We start from the raw sequence: 21,048 nt of genomic DNA, 5'->3' as shown, positions 1-21,048 counted from the left end.
AGAGACATGATATACAGGTCCAGAGAGGGTATCTTATCCAAAGTCACACCTATCAAAGAGCAGATCTCAAACTAGGAAGTTGATCTTGTTACACCCCATCAAAAATGGCATAATGGATAGGGTTAAACATTTTAACACAGTCATTATTAAAATACAATACAGGGAAGTTGATTTGGCAGCTGTCTGTTGCAAATCTAGGAGGACCCACGAGGTTCCAAGTGATGAACCAATTTGATTGTTTTCCACCAAGTGACAATAGAACAACGATATCCCTGGATCATCCTGGAATTTCAGAACTCCCATTTTCCCTGGTTAAGTTCTGCCTTGATCACAGTTTCTTTTTCCCTCCCTCTCTCTCATTCCTCTTACCAAAAACCACTTAGTGAACTTAGAGCAGATCCTCTAGCCCCAGTCAAGGCTTCAGGGACTGAAGCCCAGCTGACAGCTCACTCAAGTGGCTACTGGCAGGAGGTATTGGGAAGAGACAGCAACCAAAACAGAAGCCAGAGGGTCTTCTGCAGTTGTGCTAATGCACAATGAGCAAACCTTTTAGAATTTTTAAAAGTACGAGAGCTTTATTCAAGCCCAAGTTAGGATAGCTGCCCAGGAAACATGCTCTTCACAGAAAGAAAATGTCCCAGAGAATGAGCAGTTTTCATAGGGTTATATACTTTTTTGATCTCATAAATGATCAAAAGATTATAGATTAGCATAGAGGCAAGAATCACAACTTTTAACACCAAGGAATGCAGGGAGTTGGAGCACTGATCCATATATTAAGGACCAGATGGTATTCCTTTAGGCTACTCAGGTACACAATGTATGCTTGGTGGGACATAAATCAGGCCTTTGGTTTAAACGAAATTTATATAGTCATGCTGACTTAGAAAGAAATCTAAGATGGCTTCCCTTATATATCAGGCCTTTAGAGAGTTTTTTTTCTCTCATCATATGAAATCTCAGAAATGACATACCATGATTTCTGCCATATTCTGTTGGTGGCAGCCCAACCCCAGTACACTGTTAAGTACCAGGAGGCAGAGATAGTTGGGGACCATTTTGGAGGTGGGCGACTGCAAAGAGTATACAGTGGAGGGACAACTGGGTGGCTCAGTGGGTTAAGCCTCTGCCTTAGCCTCAGGTCATGATCACAGGGTCCTGGAATCAAGTCCCGCATCAGGCTCTCTGTTCAGCAGGAAGCCTGCTTCCCCTCTCTCTCTCTCTGCCTGCCTCTCTGACTACTTGTGATCTCTCTCTTTGTCAAATAAATAAATAAAATCTTTAAAAAAAAAAAAAAAGAGTATACAGTGGCAAGTCAGTCTTCATCTATTGTTCTCTAAAAATCTAGTCACACTCCCAGGAGGCAACTACTCCTCCCATTTCTTTGGTCTCCTTGCAAAGACAGTCACAAAAGGAGAGTATGAACTGCATCTGTCCCCTAACAATGTCAATACTGAGTGAACAGTATTTTTTTAAATTTTAGGAAATACTGCCCCCAAATTAAGGAGTTGATCCCATTTACAATAGCACCCAAAACCATAGATACCTAGGAATACTCAAAACTACAAAGAACTCATGAAATTGAGTAAGAAATTAAGGAAGACACAAAGAAATGGAAAAATGTTCTATGCTCACAGATCAGAAGAACAAATATTGTGAAAATGTCTATGCTACATAAAGCAATCTACATATTTACTGCAATCCCTATCAAAATACCATCAATTTTTTTCAAAGAAATGGAACAAATAATCCTAAATTTTATATGGAACCAGAAAAGACCCTGAATAGCCAAAGGAATGTTGAAAAAGAAAAACAAAGTTGGCAGCATCACAACTGCAGACTTCAAGCTCTGTTACAAAGCTGTAATCATCAAGACAGTATGGTAGTGGCACAAAAACAGACACATAGATTCATGGAACAGAATAGAGAGCCCAGAAATGGACCTTCAACTCTATGGTCAACTGATCTCTGACAAAACAGGAAAGAATGTCCAGTGGAAAAAAGACAGTCTCTTCAACAAATGGTGCTGGGAAAATGGGACAGCCACATGCAGAAGAATGAAACTGGACCATTTCCTTACACCACATGCAAAAATAGACTCCAAATAGATGAAAGACCTCGATGTGAGACAGGAATCCATCAAAATCCTAGAAGAGAACATAGACAGCAACCCCTTTGACCTCAGCTGCAGCAACTTCTTTCTGGAAATATCACCAAAAGCAAGGGAAGCAAGGGCAAAAATGAACTATTGGGACTTCATCAAGATCAAAAGCTTTTGCACAGCAAAGGAAACAGTCAACAAAACCAAAAGACAACTGACAGAATGGGAGAAGATATTTGCAAATGACATATCAGATAAAGGGCCAGTATCCAAAATCAATAAAGAACTCATCAAACTCAACACCCAAGGAACAAATAATACAATGAAGAAATGGGCAGAAGACATGAACAGACATTTCTGCAAAGAAGACATCCGAATGCACAATAGACACATGAAAAAGTGTTCAACATCACTTGGAATCAGGGAAATACAAATAAAAAGCACAGTGAGATATCACCCCACACCAGTCAGAATGGCTAAAATTAATGAGTCAGGAAATGACAGATGCTGGGAAGGATGCAGAGAAAGGGGAACCCTCCCACACTGTTGGTGGGAATGTAAGCTGGTGCAGCCATTCTGGAAAAACAGTATGGAGGTTCCTCAAAAAGTTGAAAATAGAGCTACCCTATGACCCAGAAATCACACTATTTTCCCTAAAGATACAAATGTAGTTATCTGAAGAGGCACGTATACCCAAATGTTTATAGCAGCAATGTCCACAATATCCAAACTATGGAAAGAGCCTAGATGTTCATCAACAGATGAATGGATAAAGGTGTGGTATATATATACAATGGAATACTATGCAGCCATCAAAAAACCCTGAAATCTTGCCATTTGCAACGACATGGATGGAACTAGAGGGTATTATGCTGAGTGAAATAGGTCAATCAGAGAAAGACAATTATCATATGATCTCTCTGATATAAAGACTTTGAGAGACAGGGTGGTAGGGAAGGGAAAAACTGAAACAAGATGTGATCGGGAAGGAGACAAACCATCAGAGACTCTTAATCTCACGAAACAAACTGAGGTGGGAGGATAGGGTTAGGGTGGCTGGGTTATGGACATTGGGGAGAGTATTTGCTACGGTGAATGCTGTGAAATGTGTAAGCCTGATGATTCACAGGCCTCTACGCCTGGAGCAAATAATACATTATATATTAATTTAAAAAAGAGAGGCGCCTGGGTGGCTCAGTGGGTTAAGCCTCTGCCTTTGGCTCAGGTCATGATCTCAGGGTCCCGGGATCGAGCTCTGCATTGGGCTCTCTGCTCAGCAAGGAGCCTGCTTCTCCACCCCTCCTCTGTCTACTTGGGATCTCTGTCAATAAATAAATATAATCTTAAAAAAATAAAAAATGTTTAAAAAGGAAAGAAAGAAAATACTGCCCCAAAGTGCTCTGTAAACATTGAGGCCACTGACATTCTCTTCACTCATTCATTCATTCATTCACTCCCTCAAGAAGCATTTGTTGAGCTTTGGGGTTCCATTGCCACCCAACCCATCTGAACATAGCAGAGAACATAGTGTTGTTTAGGAAGAATAAGGCAAGTTGGGTAGATAATGAGCAGTCTGTGCCACATAACTCTGCAATTCTTTTAAGGAATTTTCTTTAGTTCCAGTTGGGAAATAGTCAAAGTGCACTAAACACCACTGGTGTCAGGGAGGGAACAAGACCCAGTGTTAGACCAGGCTCTCTCTACCAAAAACTTGAATCTTTAATGCAGCAACTACACCTGATACCTGCTGAAATAATTCTTCTCCACCGGCCATCCTGAAGAGTTGGCCTCAACCTTTCTCTAGTCCCAAACTTCTCCATGTTGGCTGCTTCTGCTCCTCCATTAACTTTTTACCATCCAGAGGAGAAGGGAGCTGGAAATAGAAATAAAGATGTGAGGGGCACCTGGGTGGCTCAGTGGGTTAAAGCCTCTGCCTTTGGCTCAGGTCATGATGCCAGAGTCCTGGGATGGAGCCCCGCATCTGGCTCTCTGCTCAGCAGGGAGCCTGCTTCCCCCTCTCTCTCTACCTGCCTCTCTGCCTACTTGTGATCTCTGTCAAATAAATAAATAAAATCTTAAAAAAAAAAGAAAGAAAGAAAGATGTGATATACAAATAAATATGTTTATATAACTTGCATACCTGTGTTTGTGGCCTATACATCGAAATTTTGATGGCTTTACCCATTCTATTCCTTCTAACTAAAAGCCCCAAACTCTTTCACTGTTCCCTTTGCTTACTTCTGGAAGTAGGTTTCAAATCATCTGAGAGGGGCACCTCAGCGGCTCATTTGGTAAAGCCTTTGCCTTTGCCTAAGGTTACAATCTCAAAACCTTGAGATGGGGCAACATGGGGTTCCTCGCTCAGTGGGGAGTCTGCTTGTCTCTGTGCCCCTTCCCTCTGCTAGTGCACTCTCTCTTTCTCTCTCTCACTCAAATAAATAAAATCTTGAAAAATAAGTAAAATTAAACAATCTAAGAACAATTCATGAATCTTTCCTATGCACACACACAATTAATCCCTCTTACCTCTGTGTCCCCTAGTAGGTGGTCTGTATACCTGCCTTTCTTTAAAGGAAAAGGAAACACCAAGCTGTAATTCATCCTTCCACATGAAGACTCCCAGAGTGCCTGGGGTATTGCAGATGCTCAGTAAAAAAGTACAGAAAAGTGTTTCCATTCATTCAAGTGACTCTGAGAAATACCACTCTGCACATTAGCAGAATGGTGAACTTTCCCTAGTATTCCCCTGTTTTGGAAAGACAGAAATGTCCAGATATCATAGAAAACAAAATCCAACACTGAACATATCATACCCACAGAAGAATGTACAAAACAATTCCTTTCTTTAGACCCCAAATTCCTGTTGTCATTTGTATTAGTCAAAACTCTTTTAGTAGCAAGAGATAGAAACCCACTCAAACTGAGCACAGCATAGTAGTATGCAGTACAGACTGCTGTTAAAAAATTCTCAAACAATGAGTTTAAAAAGAAGAATGTTTATTTCTCATGTAATAATCTTATGGAACCCAGGAACACAGCTTCCTTCAATAAGATTACTCACCCATCCTTACCACATGGCTTCCATTTCATGAACCAAGATGGTTGCCCCTGCCTCCTCCCAGTATCTACATTCTACCTAAGGGGAAGAGAAGAGGGAGAGGAGGAGAGCATGTTCCTTTCCATAGTCTGAAAACTATGGCCCTCAGGCCAACCACCTGTTTCTGTAAATGAAATTTTACTGGAACACAGTCACACCCATTCATTCACATATGATTTATGACCACTTTCACACTACAAAGCAAGGTTGTGTAGTTGCAGCAGAGACTGGATGACCCACAGGGCCTAAACCACTTACCATGGGGATAGTCACAAAAAATGATGCCCACTCACATTCTATTATTACACAGAGGGTCACACAAGGAAAAGCTGGGTGAAGGTGAGAGGGGCAAATGAGCAGTCCTGCACAGTCTGAGATCAGACAGGGACACTCTCTACTATTTTCCCAACTCTCTGCAAATCCCAAACTCAAATTAAAAATAAAAGATTTTTCGGGGCACCTGGCTGGCTCAGTTAGAAGAACATGTGACTCCTGATCTCAGGGTTATGAGTTTGAGACCCACATTGGGTATAGAGATTACTTAAAAATAAAATCTTAGGGGTGCCTGGGTGGTTCAGTGGGTTAAAGACTCTGCCTTCGGCTTGGGTCATGGTCTCAGGGTCTTGGGATTAAGCCCCACATCGGGCTCTCTGTTTGGCGGAGAGCCTGCTTCCCCCACCCCCCACGCCTGCTTCTCTGCCTACTTGTGATCTCTGTCTGTCAAATAAATAAATAAAGTCTTAAAAAAAAAAAAGAAAAGAAAATCTCTTTTTTTAAAGATTTTATTTATTTGACAGAGAGAGATTACAAGTAGGCAGAGAGGCAGGCAGAGAGAGAGAGAGGAGGAAGCAGGCTCCCTGCTGAGCAGAGAGCCCGATGTGGGACTCGATCCCAGGACCCTGAGATCATGACCTGAGCTGAAGGCAGCCGCTTAACCCACTGAGCCACCCAGGTGCCCAAGAAAAGAAAATCTTAAAACAAACAAATAAATAAAAGATTTTTCAAAAGATGTTATTAAATGAAACACAGAGTTGGAGGTCATTGGGACACATAGAACAGACAGAGGATCTATACCCAAAATATATACAAAAATACAAATTAACGAGAAAAAGACAACACTGTAGAAAAACAAACAGAAGAATTTCACCAGGCATTTCCAGAAGAATTATTCAAATGGCCATAAGGATGAAAAGCATGCAATATAATTAATAATTAGGGAAATGCATATTAAAACCACAAGAAGATGCCACTATACACTAACCAATTGGCAAAATTTTCAATCTTACAATACCAACTGTTGGTGAATATGTGGATCAAGGGGAAATCTCATTTCCTGCTATCATTTGGTATAACCACTTAAGAATAACAGTTTCAGGCACCTGGGTGGCTCAGTGGGTTAAAGCCTCTACCTTTGGCTTGGGTCATGATCCCGGGGTCCTGGGATCGAGCCCCTCATTGAGCTCTCTGTTCGGCAGGGGGTCTTCTTCCCCCTCTCTCTCTGCCTGCCTCTCTGCCTACTTGTGATCTCTGTCTGTCAAATTAATAAATAAAATCTTAAAAAAAAAAAAAGAATAACCGTTTGGGGGCACCTGGGTGGCTCAGTTGGTTAAGCAACTGCCTTCAGCTCAGTTCATGATCCCGGAGTACCAGGATGAAGTCCTGCATTGGGCTCCCAGCTCCACAGGGAGTACATCAGGCTCCCAACTCCATGGGGAGTCTGCTTCTCTCATGCTCTCTCTCACTGTCTCTCTCTCTCAAATACATAAATAAAATCTTAAAAAAAAAAAAAGAATGACAGTTTGGTATCATCTACTAAAGATATGCATACCAAATGGTCTAGCAATTCCACTTCCAGATATATATGCTAGAGAAATGTGAGCACATGTGCCCCAGATACATAGACAAAAATATTCATAGAGCTTTGTTCATAATGACAAAAATTGAAAACATCCTATGTGGTCATCTATCAAGAGGTGAAAAGTAAAGTATTTGCAAGTAAAGTATTTGCAAATACTACATGGATGAAACAACATCAGGAGGAATGGCAAAGTAAGGACCGTTAAAATCCGTCTCCTTCATAAATACAATGAGGACTCTGGAAAAAATAGTCAAAATCAATGTTTTGAAATTGAGGAATGAGATGTCCCATCTTCTTGGAATCTAGAAGGCCACCTACACATGTAGGATCTTACAAAATCACCTAAGGAGACTCTAAGTTCTCACTTCTGGCTGCTCATGAGGCTTTGTGGAAACAGTAAGTGAAGGATAAGGGGAACTTACAAACTGCTTTCATGAGCACTGAAGGTGCGTCTGACATGCACACAGAGCCTCTCCACATAGGTTGGAGATGTAATCATTCCATGTATTTAATGAAATCTCTATTTATTTTTTTTTAAAGATTTTATTTATTTATTTGACAGACAGCGATTACAAGTAGGCAGAGAGGCAGGCAGAGAGGAGGAAGCAGACTCCCTGCTGAGCAGAGAGCCTGATGCGGGGCTCGATCCCAGGACACTGGGATCATGACCTGAGCCAAAGGCAGAGGCTTTAACCCACTGCGCCACCCAGGCACCCCATAATGAAATCTCTATTTAATCATTAGTTAACCAGTACGCTAACTGATCAGAAACTTCACTGGCCACGGGTCACCTAGGTGGCTCAGTCACTGGGTATCTGCCTTCCAGTCGGGTCATGATCCCTGGGTCCTGGGATTGAGTCCTGCATCAGGCTCCCTGCTGGGCGGGAAGCCTGCTTCTCCCCCTCCCACTCCCCTTGCTTGTGTTCTCTCTCCTGCTGTGTCTCTCTCTTCAAATAAATAAGATCTTTTAAAAAAGAGAGAGAGACTCTCTGCCTGCCTCTCTGCCTACTTGTGATCCCTGTCTCTGCCATATAAATAAATAAAATCTTTTAAAAGAGAGAGAGAAAGAAACTTCACTGGCCACACATGACAAAAAACACAGACTTCACAGATTTAATTCATAAAAGTCACCAAACAAACTGCAACTACAACAACAAACAGCAAAACCAACTCCTGGGAGGAAGGGATCTGAACTCCAGAGTTGTCACATTAGATTTCTTCAAATGTCCAGTTTTCCAGAAACATTATGAGGCTATGAGGCAGGCAAAGAAATAAGAAAGTATTATCTGTACATGGGAGCGTAATAAAGAGAAACTGTAGCTAAGGGAATCAAACATTTGACTTACTAGACATAGACTGTGAATCAGTTATTTTCAATATATTGAAAAAACTAAAGCAAAGTATTAGAACAGGACAAATTCAAAACAATCCACACCTAAACACATCATAATCAAGCAGACAAAAGGTAAACACAAAAAGAGAATCTTGAAAGCAGCAAGAGAGAGATGACCTACCATGTACAAGGACTCCTTGATAAGCTAGACAGCAGACTTCTCATCCGAAACCATGGAGGCCAGGAAGCAGTGGGACTCCCTCAAAAGGCTAAAAAGAAAAACACTGTCAACCAGAAATTCATATGAACAAAATAGTCTTCAAAAATGAAAACCATGGGTGTAGGACTGACTCCCAGCATGACATGAAGAGCTCCACTGACCTCTGTCGTAAAACTGGTGAAGACTATAAAAACACAACTATTTAAAGCCTCTGCAAATGGCCACAAAGGCAAAGGACAAATGAAAAAAATACCTACTCAACAAAATCTATGAAAACTCAGTAAGGAAAGCAAGAGTCTGAGGTAGTTGAACCAAGACTGCTACCTCCCACCACCATCAGCAAGGCAGAGACCCAACACCAGGCCACTGCAGCCAGCCAAGAACAAAGGGCACCCTCTCCATCCAGCTCCCAGTCAGAGGGTTTTCCTTCAGGAGGGGTAGGGCAGCATTTCTCAGTTTGCACATGGTACCTGGTATTCAGTTAAGACCTGGAGGGGGCATTACTATTTTCCTCACAGAAATAAGAAAGGATTATAAAGGAATAATATAACTATTTCTATACAAACAAAATATATAACCTAGATAAAATAAATAAATTCCTCAAAAAGACACAAATTACTAAAACTGACTCAAGATGACATAGACAATCCAGGGAATCCAGGACTGCTTCAGTGGTTCAGTTGATTGAGCCTCCAACTCTTGGTATAGTCTCGGGCCATAATATCAGGGTCATGAGATGGAGCCCTACATCAGGCTCTGCACTGGGTCCACATGGAGGCCGATTAAGATTCTCACCCTTCCTCTTCTCCTCCCCTCAATGGTGCACACATGCTCGCTCGCTCTCTCTAAAATAAATAAAAACTTAAAAAAAAGGTGAAATAGACAATCTGAATAGACCTATATTAGTTTTTAAATTGGACGTGAAAAACTACCCATAATGAAAAGCCCAGGGGAGAAGACTTCACTGGTGAATTCTACCAAACACTAAAGAAGAATTAATACTGATTTTTCACAAACTCATCTCAAAAATGGAAGAGGAAGGAACACGTTGCAACCCATTTTATGAAGCCAGGGTTACCCTAACAACAAAACTAGACAAATACATCAGAAGAGAAGAAAACTACAGACCACTATATTTTATGAATATGGCTGAAAGTGTTCTCTGCAACGTATTAGCAAACAAAAGCAACCAACATATAAAAAGAATTATACACCATGATCAAATAGGCTTTTTCCCAATAATAAAAGTTTGGCATGGAGCACTATATCAAAAAAATGTACATAAAAAATGATGTACTGTGTGGTGACTAACATATAAAAAATAAAAATAAGAACATAAGAAGCATGGGATGCCTGGGTGGCTCAGTTGGTTAAGCAGCTGCCTTCGGCTCAGGTCATGATCCCAGCGTCCTGGGATTGAGTCCCACATCGGGCTCCTTGCTCCACGGGGAGTCTGCTTCTCCCTCGGACTCTGCCTTCCACTCTGTCTGCCTGTGCTTGCTCTCGCTCTCCCTCTGAAAAATAAATAAATAAAATCTTAAAAAAAAAAAAAAAGAACATAAGAAGCAAAAATAAATAAATGCTGATAACCTTTAAAAAATGAAAGTTTGGGGGCGCCTGGGTGGCTCAGTGGGTTAAGCCGCTGCCTTCGGCTCAGGTCATGATCTCAGCGTCCTGGGATCGAGTCCCGCGTCTGGCTCTCTGCTCGGCAGGGAGCCTGCTTCCTTCTCTCTCTCTCTCTCTCTCTCTCTCTCTCTGCCTGCCTCTCAGTGTACTTGTAATTTCTCTCTGTCAAATAAATAAATAAAATCTTAAAAAAAAAATGAAAGTTTGGTTTAATATCCAAAAATCAAAGTATGAAATGATAGAATAAAAATGAGAGAGGGGCACCTGGGTGGCTCAGTGGGTTAAGCCTCTTCCTTCGGCTCAGGTCATGAGCTCAGGGTCCTGGGATGGAGCCCCACATTGGGCTCTCTGCTCATCAGGGAGCCTGCTTCCCCCTCTCTCTCTGCCTACTTGTGACTGCTCTCTATCTCTCAAAAAAAATAAATAAAATATTAAAAATTTCACCTGGAGACCAAGCCATTCTCCATCACCACCACAATCAAGGTAATGCCCTCCAACTCATTCAGTGCCACTTTGCAGAACAGCCCATTCTCCTTGGTTGGTATCCTGACTGCCAACTACATGTTTCTTTTAAGAAGCCAGAGCCTGATGATCATCTCCTTCTTGCCCATGACCAGTGCATCTCCAACGGCACAGCAGCAGCAGACGGTGACTTCAGCTACTTCTTCACGGCCTATGTGGTCATCCTATTGACCATCTTATTTCCTGGTCCTTTCCAGGCTAGAGTTCTGCCACTACCACAAGCAGGTGGACCAGAGCAGCAAGTGGATCACACATAGGTAGAGAAGATGAAATATTCAGCCCTCAGCCTACAGCCCACCTCCAAGATCCCTCTGCTCATTCTCAGAAACACCATAGTCCTTGTTCCCATCCATCTGCTTTGCCATCCTTGGTACAGATGAGGTGTCCCCAACCAGGTCCACCAAGGCTAGGCCCAGTGTTGAGGGCACCTGCACTAAAGATAATTATTTTATTCCTGTGTCCTATTCCTTGACTTTTTTTCTTAAGATTTTATTTATTTATTTGAGAGAAACAGAGATAGTGAGAGAGAGCAGGAGTGGGGAGGAGAGGGAGATGCAGGCTCCCTCCTGAGCAGAGAAGCTGACTTCAGGTTCAAGAGATCATGACCTGAGCCTCCTATATGCCCCCTATTCCTTGACTTTTCACATCTCTGACGGACTGGGCCACAACCTCATGGCTATGTGCAACTGGCCAGGGAGGGCCAGCTTAGTGCTGGCTGGACTGGTGTTCCTTTCACGGGCCTTGCTGTATATGCACATTGTGTATGCACAATGTGTATGCACATTGTGATGCACACCTACCTGGGACCTTCCAGCACACGGAGTAAAAGAGCACAGGGGGGGGTTTCTGGGATGTTGGCAACTTTCTCTTTCTTTTTTTTTTTTTTTCAAAATAATGTTTTTATTATATAAAAATGTAAAAATCCAGCAAAACCAGAAATACCGGATATATTTTCCTGGGCTTTCACATTTGTTGATTTTTATTCGCAATCTCTTTTTCAGCACAATTTACAACCTCAACCCCATTTGCAGTTTGATTATACAAGTGCTAAGTGGCAGAAAGGTCTAGAATAAATACATCAAAAAAAGAGGCCAAGCCGTGAAACTAAGTTGCATGCAACAGGTCTCTATGAGGGTGGGGGAAAGTGTCTAGGAAATAAAATGAAGTAAGACAAAGCAATTGGAAGGTTTTAGCTAAAGTTCTTTCAATAATCTTTGTCTTTTGCTCCATGTTTAAGGATGCGCGTGAATTCGATATAATAGAAATTTCCCTTTTTGTCGATAGGCGCTTCTCTGTACAGCTCATCCACCTCCTCGTCTGTAAACCGATCTCCCATGGTTGTCAGCAGCTCTCTCAGGTAATCTTCCTGGATGGTGCCAGTTGCTTCTTCATCAAAGCATGGAAAAGTGTTTCTGATGACATCTTCTGGATCTGTGCCATTTAACTTCTCACCAAACATCATGAGGAACATGGTAAAATTTATGGGCCCTAGAGCCTCATTCATCATGGCCTCAAGGTATGCATCAGTTGGATTCTTCCCTAGAGAAGCAAGCATATCATGCAAATCCTCCTTGTCAACGAAACCATCTCTGTTCTGATCAATCATGTTGAAGGCCTCTTTGAACTCTTGAATCTGTGACTGGTCAAACATGGCGAATACGTTGGATGTTGCGCACTGGGGGCGCTTCTTGGTGGTCTTGGTCTTTGCCTTTTTGCTCGACATGGTGGCTGTTTAATTCACCGCCAGAAACAAGAACCCGGGTTGCGACGAGGTGCGACAGCGACAATGGCTGGGCTGCAGCGCGACAGTGGCGGCCAACTTTCTCTTTCTTAACTTAGGTAGCGGTCACATAGACATTCATCTTACAGTAATTTACTAAATTGGACATTTATGTTTTATGCACTTTTTATATATGATTCACAGTATGAAAAATTTTTTGCATTAAAAAAAGTCTGCATTGGGGCGCCTGGGTGGCTCAGTGGTTTGGGCTGCTGCCTTCGGCTCGGGTCATGATCTCAGGGTCCTGGGATCGAGCCCTGCATCGGGCTCTCTGCTCCGCAGGAAGCCTGCTTCCCTCTCTCTCTCTCTATGCCTGCCTCTCTGCCTACTTGTGATCTCTGTCTGTCAAATAAATAAATAAAATCTTTAAAAAAAAAAAGTCTGCATGATGTACGCATGATGCATACATCACTGTATGGGCATGGCACACCTTACCCATACAAACTTCAGGTCTACCTGTGCGTGGACTACTTACGATATGCACTACATTAACACTGGTTTGTTGAAGCTGCAATAGAAGAGTATTCTGTTATTTGCAGCCACATACATCATAATTATATGTGATCAATATGACCTTGGCATTCATTGTGTAACAACACTGCTTTATTCTTTTTAAGAGCTGCATAGGAGCACCTGGGTGGCCCAGTCAGTTAAGTATAAGATTCTTGATTTTGGCTCAAGTCATGACCTGAGGGTCATGAGATTGAGCCACACATCAGGCTCCGCGTGCTCAGTGAAGAGTCTGCTTGACATTCCCTCCCTCCCACCCTCTCCCTCTGCCCCTCTCCACCCTGCACACTCTGTCTCTCCCTGTCTAAAAATTTTAAAAGAGCTATTAGTACTATGTCACATATTTTTAAAAGATTTTATTTACTTATTTGTTAGAGAGAGAGAGTGCAAGCACAGGCAGACAGAGTGGTAGGCAGAGAGAGAAGGAGAAGCAGGCTCCCTGCCAAGCAAGGAGCCCGATGTGGGACTCAATCCCAGGATGCTGGGATCATAACCTGAGCAAAAGGCAGCCGCTTAACCAACTGAGCCACCCAGGCATCCCTGCTATTTTTAAAAAATATTTTATTTATTTATCTGAGAGAGAGTTTGTTCATGAGTGGAGGGAGGGGCAGAGGAAGAGGGAGGAGCAGACTCCCCCCTGAGCAACATGGAGCTTGATTATAGGATCCTGAGATCATGACCTGAGCCCAAGCCAAATGCTTAAACGACTGAGCCACCCAGGCTCTCCAATGTGTTATATTTTTTAAACCAGACCAGTTCCCTATTGATTAACAATTAGATTTTTTCCAGGTTTTCACTATTCAAGCAATGCTGGTTTGTTATCTGTCCACGTGTCCGTGCACGTTTGGAACACACCTGTAAAATAATTTCCTAAGCCTTTAAGTGGTTGATCAAATGATTCATTGAAAGAATTAACTCTATGTTAACAGACATTGCGTGGCTTCTAAGGAGGGTGTAAAAATGTAGATTCCCTCCACCAGTAGGTATCACAGTGCCCAGTTACCCCAGCCTTGCCAACACAGGGTCTCATTAAAAACCGCACCAAATGACAGTGTAGGGCACCAAAATTCTCTCAAAATAATCTGGCTAAGTGGCTGGGATAGGGATTCCTACTACCCCAGTTTTATAGGGGTAATGAAACACTGCGAAGGATAAGGGACCTACTTTTTCAACTTCAGCCTCCTAAGGCTGGATTAACACCTTCTAAGAGTAGACAAAGTAACAACTAAACGAGTCATAGTGATTATTATTACTACCATCCTGACTTCCACTCCGCAAATTGGAAGCCTTTTTTTTTTTTTTTTTCACTTCTGGAGCAGACAAGACAAAAATATTGTTCTATCCTCTCTCGCCTGTTCCTTCTGGTACAGTCCCTCTCTACCTCCCACCGTCTTCTCCTCCCTCCCAGACAAGCTTGTCCTTAGAAGCCTCCCTTTTCTGTCACAAGGCTACAAGAACTATGATAATGGGTCCCTGTTTCTTTACCGTCTTTTTATCACATACTCCAACAAGGTCCTGTTACCAGAGAGTACTTAGAGCGGTTAAGGTCAGTCCCACCCCAATCCACCCGGGCACTGCTACCAGCTACTTCTCGAACTCGGTCAAATTACTTTTGCTTTCTCTCACTGTCCTCATATGCAAAATGGTAATGCTGATACTACCTTCCTCACAAAGTTGTCATGTAAGTGAAGATAGCGAGTGGTTGTTGATACTATGTTATTTCTGCTGTCAATGGAGAAGAACCTGATATCAATTAAAAACCCCGGAGTCTCGACACTCACTCTTCACAACAATCCCACAGATTAGATACTGTTACCCCATTTTGCAAACACAGAGCGGGGAATGCCTAATCCTGTTTCTGTCAGGGCCTCGCAGATTGAGCAAGGGGAACGAGCGTTTCCTCATCTGGAAAAAGTATGTCTCACACGGTCGTGGTGTATTAAAACATCAAACAAGAACCCTGAAGGAACGTGGATACGTCCTCCCCTAATTCCCCACGCCGCGCCGCGCCACGTCACGCACGTCACGTCACGTCACGTCACGTCAGCCCCCATTCCCCCCATCCCACCCCCACCCCCGATCGCCCAACGTGCAGGCTCAGACTCCACGCCAGCCTTGCCCCAGCTCGGCGTAGACGGCGCGGCCAGGCGACGTCAAGGCCCCGCCTGAGTGGACCCGGAAACAGAATCCCCAACAGGTCAAAGCTGGAATCACTGCTAGGGCACCAGCGCCAGGGGGCGCGAGAGTCGCCTATGTTGGCTAGTGTCTTCGCTGTCACGTCAGCGGGCCAGTCCGGAAATGGAGTGGTTCGCCGTACAAGATGGCTGCTTCCTTTGTAGTTGTACGGAACGCAGAGTTTTTCCCGTTTCTGGAAACGCGGTGATCTGAGAGCAAGGACTGCAGCGCAGGCTTCTCGTAGAAGATGGCTGCCGCGGAGTTTCAAAGTGTCTCTCTTGACGGGGTAAGCGACCAAAGGTCGAGGATGGCGGCTCCCATTGCGGAAGCGGAGACTGCCGGAAAAATGGATGCGTGTGTGCGTGCGTGGGGCGGGATGGGATTCGGCCCCGCCCCCGCCGCAGGTCAGAAGGGCCTTGAACGCAGGGTCTTTGTGTGCAGGTGGAGTGTGCGGGGGAGGGTCCTTTCCGTGGCTTTGTCGCTCATGCTGTTCTTGGGAGTTAGTTTTGGCTTAATGGGCTCTCTTTGTTTCGCGTTAAGGGATTTTTTCCTCCCAACGGCTAAGAAAGGAGGGCAAAACGGGGATTCCTAGTGACCTCAAACTGACTCGGGTAGACAAAGACAACTTTTTCCTCTTTTAAGCCATGAAACCAGAGAGTAATTGGGTGTAATTAAATAGAGCCCATTTTTTTCCCGAAGGAATAACTTGCTATTGCTAGAGAGAGCAAAACAGCAGTTTACAAGTTCCAAGGTATATTACGTGAAAAAAAGCAAAGCCCAGAACAATGTGTATGGTTATAATGTTGTATTTTGTTTTGTTTCGTTTTGAGATCCATATGAGTAGTCCTGAGGCTCCTGGATGGCTCAGGTGGAGGGTGAGAGTCTTCATCTCAGGGTCGTGAGTTCAGGCCCTACTTGGGTGTGGAGATTACTCAAAAATAAAATCTGGATTTCACAGACCTGTACCTCTGGGGAAAATAATACATTATATGTTAATAAAAATAATTAACCAAAATAAAATCTTGGAAAACAAAACCAGGAGGACCCACATGGCTACAGAGACAAACGAGCTTCTGAATATGCTACCCCAAAAGTTTGCCTGCCACTTTGACACGTGGATTTTTTTTTTAAGATTTTATTTATTTATTTGACAGAGATCACAAGTGGGCAGAAAGGCAGGCAGAGAGAGAGGAGGAAGCAGGCTCCTCGCTCCTTGTTGAGCAGAGAGCCCGATGTGGGGCTCCATCCCAGGATCCTGAGATCATGACCTGGGCCTCCCAGGCACCCCAGACATGTGGATTGTTTTGAGCTGAAATCAGTCCAAACCTAGCAGACTCTGGAAAAATTTTTACCTCTCCTTCAACTGTCTGAAAGAATTGGCCCAGAAAGAGAATTATTACCAGGGTTAGATTTTCATCTCAAAGACTTTCTTGCATGGCAGGGCAAACATCTGCTTTCATCTTCCTTTTTTTTTTTTTTTTTTTTAAATTTTATTTATTTATTTTACAGAGAGAGATCACAAATAGACAGAGAGGCAGGCAGAGAGAGAGAGGGAAGCAGGCTCCCTGATGAGCAGAGAGCCTGATGTGGGACTTGATCCCAGGACCTTGAGATCATGACCTGAGCCGAAGGCAGCGGCTTAACCCACTGAGCCACCCAGGCACCCTTATCTTCCTTTGAATTGCCCTTCTCCCCTTTGAAGTCCCAAACCCTTATCCCATTCCTTAGCTCAGAAATGGCATATAAGCCTCAACTGCCTGAGTGTTTTTGGGTTTCACCTTTTTATGGGGCTTCTGTATATGCAAAATTAACTTTTTTACCCCTATTAATGTTTTTTATGTTGATTTACTTATTAGAGAACCTAGGAGGATGGAAGGAAATTTTTTCTGCCCTTGACACTTGCCTAGGCATAAAGTATCTCCACAGAGAAACTGGTAACAGTAATTTCCTGGTCTAACAAAAGCAATAGGCATGAAAAGGTGAAGAACAGGAATAGGAAGAAAGATAAGTTCATAATTATTTAAATATATGATTTAATCATACGAAGTTCCTTTATAAGGTTATCATATTATTAAAGGACAATAGCAAAAAATGTGGCATTTTTCAGCTGTAACCGTGAATTTAATGAAGATCCATGAGATTCAGTTTGTGGAGATAAAATTTTTAAGGTCAACACTATAGTACTTCTGTATGGTGACTAACATAACATAATTTTTAAAAATGCAATAGTACTTGCTGCAACAGCTCTATTCTATATTCATGTGACTACCTGAGCCCTCTTGAAAGCTAGTTATATGGAGGAGGGGAGGTTGTTGCTTTTTTGATTTGGGTTTTTATTGTTTGTTTGGAGGTCTTTTGTTTTTGTCTGTTTTTTGAGAAGAGGAGGGGCAATAAGAGGTGTGGCCTGGCAAACAGAAGACACTTAAAACCTATTTGTTGAATGAATGAATGAATGCCTTTCTACTATAGACATATATTCTTAGTGGCATCTTCTGGTATATCTTTCTGTTTTTAGGTTTGGTATGGGAAACAATGGCAGCACTGAACTAGCATTCAAACCAAGTTCTGCCTTAAAAATCATCCAGAAATGTGTTTCCAATGCTCAAAAAATAAAGGAGAAGCAGTTCCAGAATTAGCATTGATCTTGGGATCATCTATTTCAATGTGAAAGAAGTATCAGTCCTCTGTCCTGAAATAATTGACCATTTCCTGAGCCTTTGCCAGTGTGCCTCTGGACAAATGGGCCCCTTTACACATAATACTCGGGGATATTAGAGGTATTAAATATGGCAACGTAATCAGAGTTTCACCAAGTTCCCAACCTGTACTAAATGCTCAATAAATATTAGCAATTACTGGGGTACCGGGGTGGCTCAGTGTGTTAAGCCTCTGCCTTCCGCTCAGGTCATGATCTCAAAGTCCTGGGATCAAGTCCCACATTAAGCTCTCTGCTTGGCGGGGAGCCTGCTTCCCCCTCTCTCTCTGCCTCCCTCTCTGCCTACTTGTGATCACTCTCTCTCTCTGTCAAATAAATAAATAAAATCTTTAAAAAATATATTAGCAGTTACTATTTCATGGCAACCCCGAGTTGCTTACAGTGCATTTTTGCTCCCAACCTACCTATCCCATGCTCTCCTGGTTTTCCACATGTGGCTATCCCAGAAGTATCTCGGACTCAGCATTTTCAAAGCATGACAGTTCTCTCCTCCTTCCTTATCCAGAATCCAGACACAGTGCACATGGCTATTTGTCTCTGGTACATGTAACAAGCAAATGAGGGCTTGCTTTCTCTCTTTTGTACAAAAAGTTAAGATTTAGACAAATGTGGCTACCCCATGGCGCCAATAGGACCCACACTCCTTCTGTGTTTTGACAGGAAACCCATAGTACCTTAGCCAAATAGAGATTTCCTTTTTCTCATGGACTGAGAAGTTCTGAGAAATACAGTCAACCCATGAAAGCATCAGAGGCTGCAGCTACCTTTATAGTTTTGGTCAGTTTCTCTTATCCTGTGTCTTTGGTCTTCAGAGGTTTGTATCCTCCGTCACAGTCACAAACATGTTTTGGCCAAGGTGTTGAATGGGAAGGGAAAATGGCAACAATATTTCCTTTTTTTTTTTTTAAGATTTTATTTATTTATTTATTTGTCAGAGAGAGAGAGAGAGAGAGAGAGAGAGAGAATGCACAAGTAGGGGGAGCAGCCGGCAGAGGGAGAAGCAGACTCCCTGATGTGGGACCCGATCATGACCTGAGGCAAAGGCAGACGCTTAACTGACTGAGCCACCCAGGCACCCAGTTGGTCTTTCTTTTATGAACTCTTCAGGAAGTTTCACTCACCAACTGCCACTTCCACCTCATTGCCTAGAACCATGTCACCCGGCCACCTCTAGCTGCATGGAATGCTGGAAAATATGGTTCTTTAACTGGGCATGTTGCTCTGAACAAATCAAGGTTGTAAGAACAAAGAAGAGAGTGTAGATGTGAACAATAAAAAATAACTGTCACAGCAAAGCTTCATTGAGGAATGTGAATCATGCTTCCTAACTGCATGATTTCTCAGCACCTTTAACATTCCAGGGAGAGATAATGTATTCATCCACAGATAAAGCTCTTTTTGCCATGGTTGTGTCTCAGGAATACCGTTTTACTGCACATGTTTCAGGAAGCACAGAACAAGCACAATCATTCTCTCTAATACTTTCAGAGAAAAATTTTATCTGACTCCACAGTGGATTCGTTAAGGTGTTTATGTTACTGCAATGTAATAAGAATGACAGATTTAATGACTTTCATGAAAATTGCATCATTATTCTTTCCATTTCCCCATCCAAAAAGCTTCTTTCTCTTTTTTCTCTTTCACAGTACTTCTTTTTCTTCCCTGAATTCTTTCCACTGAATCTTCACCCTTAACATTTTTTAATATGTTATTTATTTACTTATCGAGAGAGAGTAAGAGTGAGAGAATGAGAGAGCACAAGCTGGGAGAGTGGCAGAGGGAGTGACAGAGGGAGAGGGAGAGTGCCCAGGACTCTGGGATCATGATCTGAATCAAAGGCAGACACCTAACCAAGTGAACCATCCAGGCGCCTCTCCACTTAACATTTATAAGTATTTTCTTCTAGTGTTTTTTTGCATGCATGGGTATATGTAGTTTTATAAATAGTTGAGATAATATGCTTCTATGCAGGAGGAAGAATGATGTTTTGGATATTTTTTTCCCTTTCCATTCCCCATTCTAAGACTGGAAATACACAGAGATTAATATAAGAGGGAACTTGTGGGTCACTGTGGGAGGCTCTGTTGGTTGATATGCCTCCCTTCTCTTGGCTGACGCATAGTGGTAGAAAGCTCAGAGTTAAGAAATAGATACAGCTACTCTGACAGAGATGCAAAATAATAGTTACTTTAGTAAGATTAAAATGTGTTGGAGTACCTGGGGGGCTCAGCTGATTGTGTGTCTGCCTTTGACTCAGGTCATGATCCCAGGGTTCTGGGATCAACCCTTGTACCTGTACTGGGTTCCCTGTTCATCAGGGAGCCTGGTTCTCCCTCTCTCTCTGCCTGGCACTCCCCCTACTTGAATGTACTCTCTTTCTCTTTCTCTCACTCTCTATCTCAAAGAAATAAATAAAATCTTTTTAAAAAGATGAAAATGTGGGGACGCCTGGGTGGCTCAGTGGGTTAAGCCGCTGCCTTCGGCTCAGGTCATGATCTCAGGGTCCTGGGATCGAGCCCCGCATCGGGCTCTCTGCTCAGCAGGGAGCCTGCTTCCCTCTCTCTCTCTGCCTGCCTCTCTATCTACCTGTGATCAATCTCTGTAGAATAAATAAATAAAATTAAAAAAAAAAAAGATGAAAAAGTGTCTCCACATAAAAGTCCAATCTTGGCTCGGGTGGCCCAAGCAAGATGGGTCAGAGTAGTGGTGGTCATGGTCCTGGAGGTAGCAAGAAGGATGACAAGGAAACAAAAAAGAAATATGAACCTTGTGTACCAACTAGAGTTGGGAAAAGAAGGCAACAAAGGGATCAGATACTTACTTGTCAGCAAACTGCCATTGATAACCCTCACATTCAGTGCCAGTTAAAATTATTAAAGTTAGCGGAGGAAGAATTCATTAGAAATCAGGAATAGGGACGCCTGGGTGGCTCAGTTGGTTAAGCAGCTGCCTTCGGCTCAGGTCATGATCCCAGCGTCCTGGGATCGAGTCCCACATCGGGCTCCTTGCTCCGCAGGGAGCCTGCTTCTCCCTCTGACTCTGCCTTCCACTCTGTCTGCCTGTGCTCGCTTTCGCTCATGCTCTCTCTCTGACAAATAAATAAATAAAAT

The 21,048-nt window shown here is 42.9% G+C and overlaps 1 protein-coding gene and 1 pseudogene across 1 annotated transcript; one reads left to right on the top strand and one right to left on the bottom strand.

The window, feature by feature from the left end:
- Positions 1 to 11,705: 11,705 nt before the first annotated feature.
- Positions 11,706 to 12,692, bottom strand: LOC132009910 (myosin regulatory light chain 12B-like). Its single transcript, XM_059387929.1, has one exon. The coding sequence runs from the start codon at positions 12,478 to 12,480 to the stop codon at positions 11,962 to 11,964; it is 519 nt and encodes a 172-aa protein (XP_059243912.1). The 5' UTR covers positions 12,481 to 12,692; the 3' UTR covers positions 11,706 to 11,961.
- Positions 12,693 to 20,628: 7,936 nt separating this feature from the next.
- Positions 20,629 to 21,048, top strand: part of LOC132010443 (26S proteasome regulatory subunit 4-like) — a 36,710-nt pseudogene continuing 36,290 nt past the window's right edge.

Source organism: Mustela nigripes, chromosome 2 (assembly GCF_022355385.1).
Source record: "Mustela nigripes isolate SB6536 chromosome 2, MUSNIG.SB6536, whole genome shotgun sequence".
Taxonomy (NCBI): domain Eukaryota; kingdom Metazoa; phylum Chordata; class Mammalia; order Carnivora; family Mustelidae; genus Mustela; species Mustela nigripes.
This window is presented reverse-complemented; position numbering and strand designations above follow the sequence as displayed.

Bases quoted from the DNA above. Each gene is read 5' to 3' on its own strand.
- LOC132009910 (XM_059387929.1), bottom strand. From the start codon at position 12,480: ATGTCGAGCAAAAAGGCAAAGACCAAGACCACCAAGAAGCGCCCCCAG.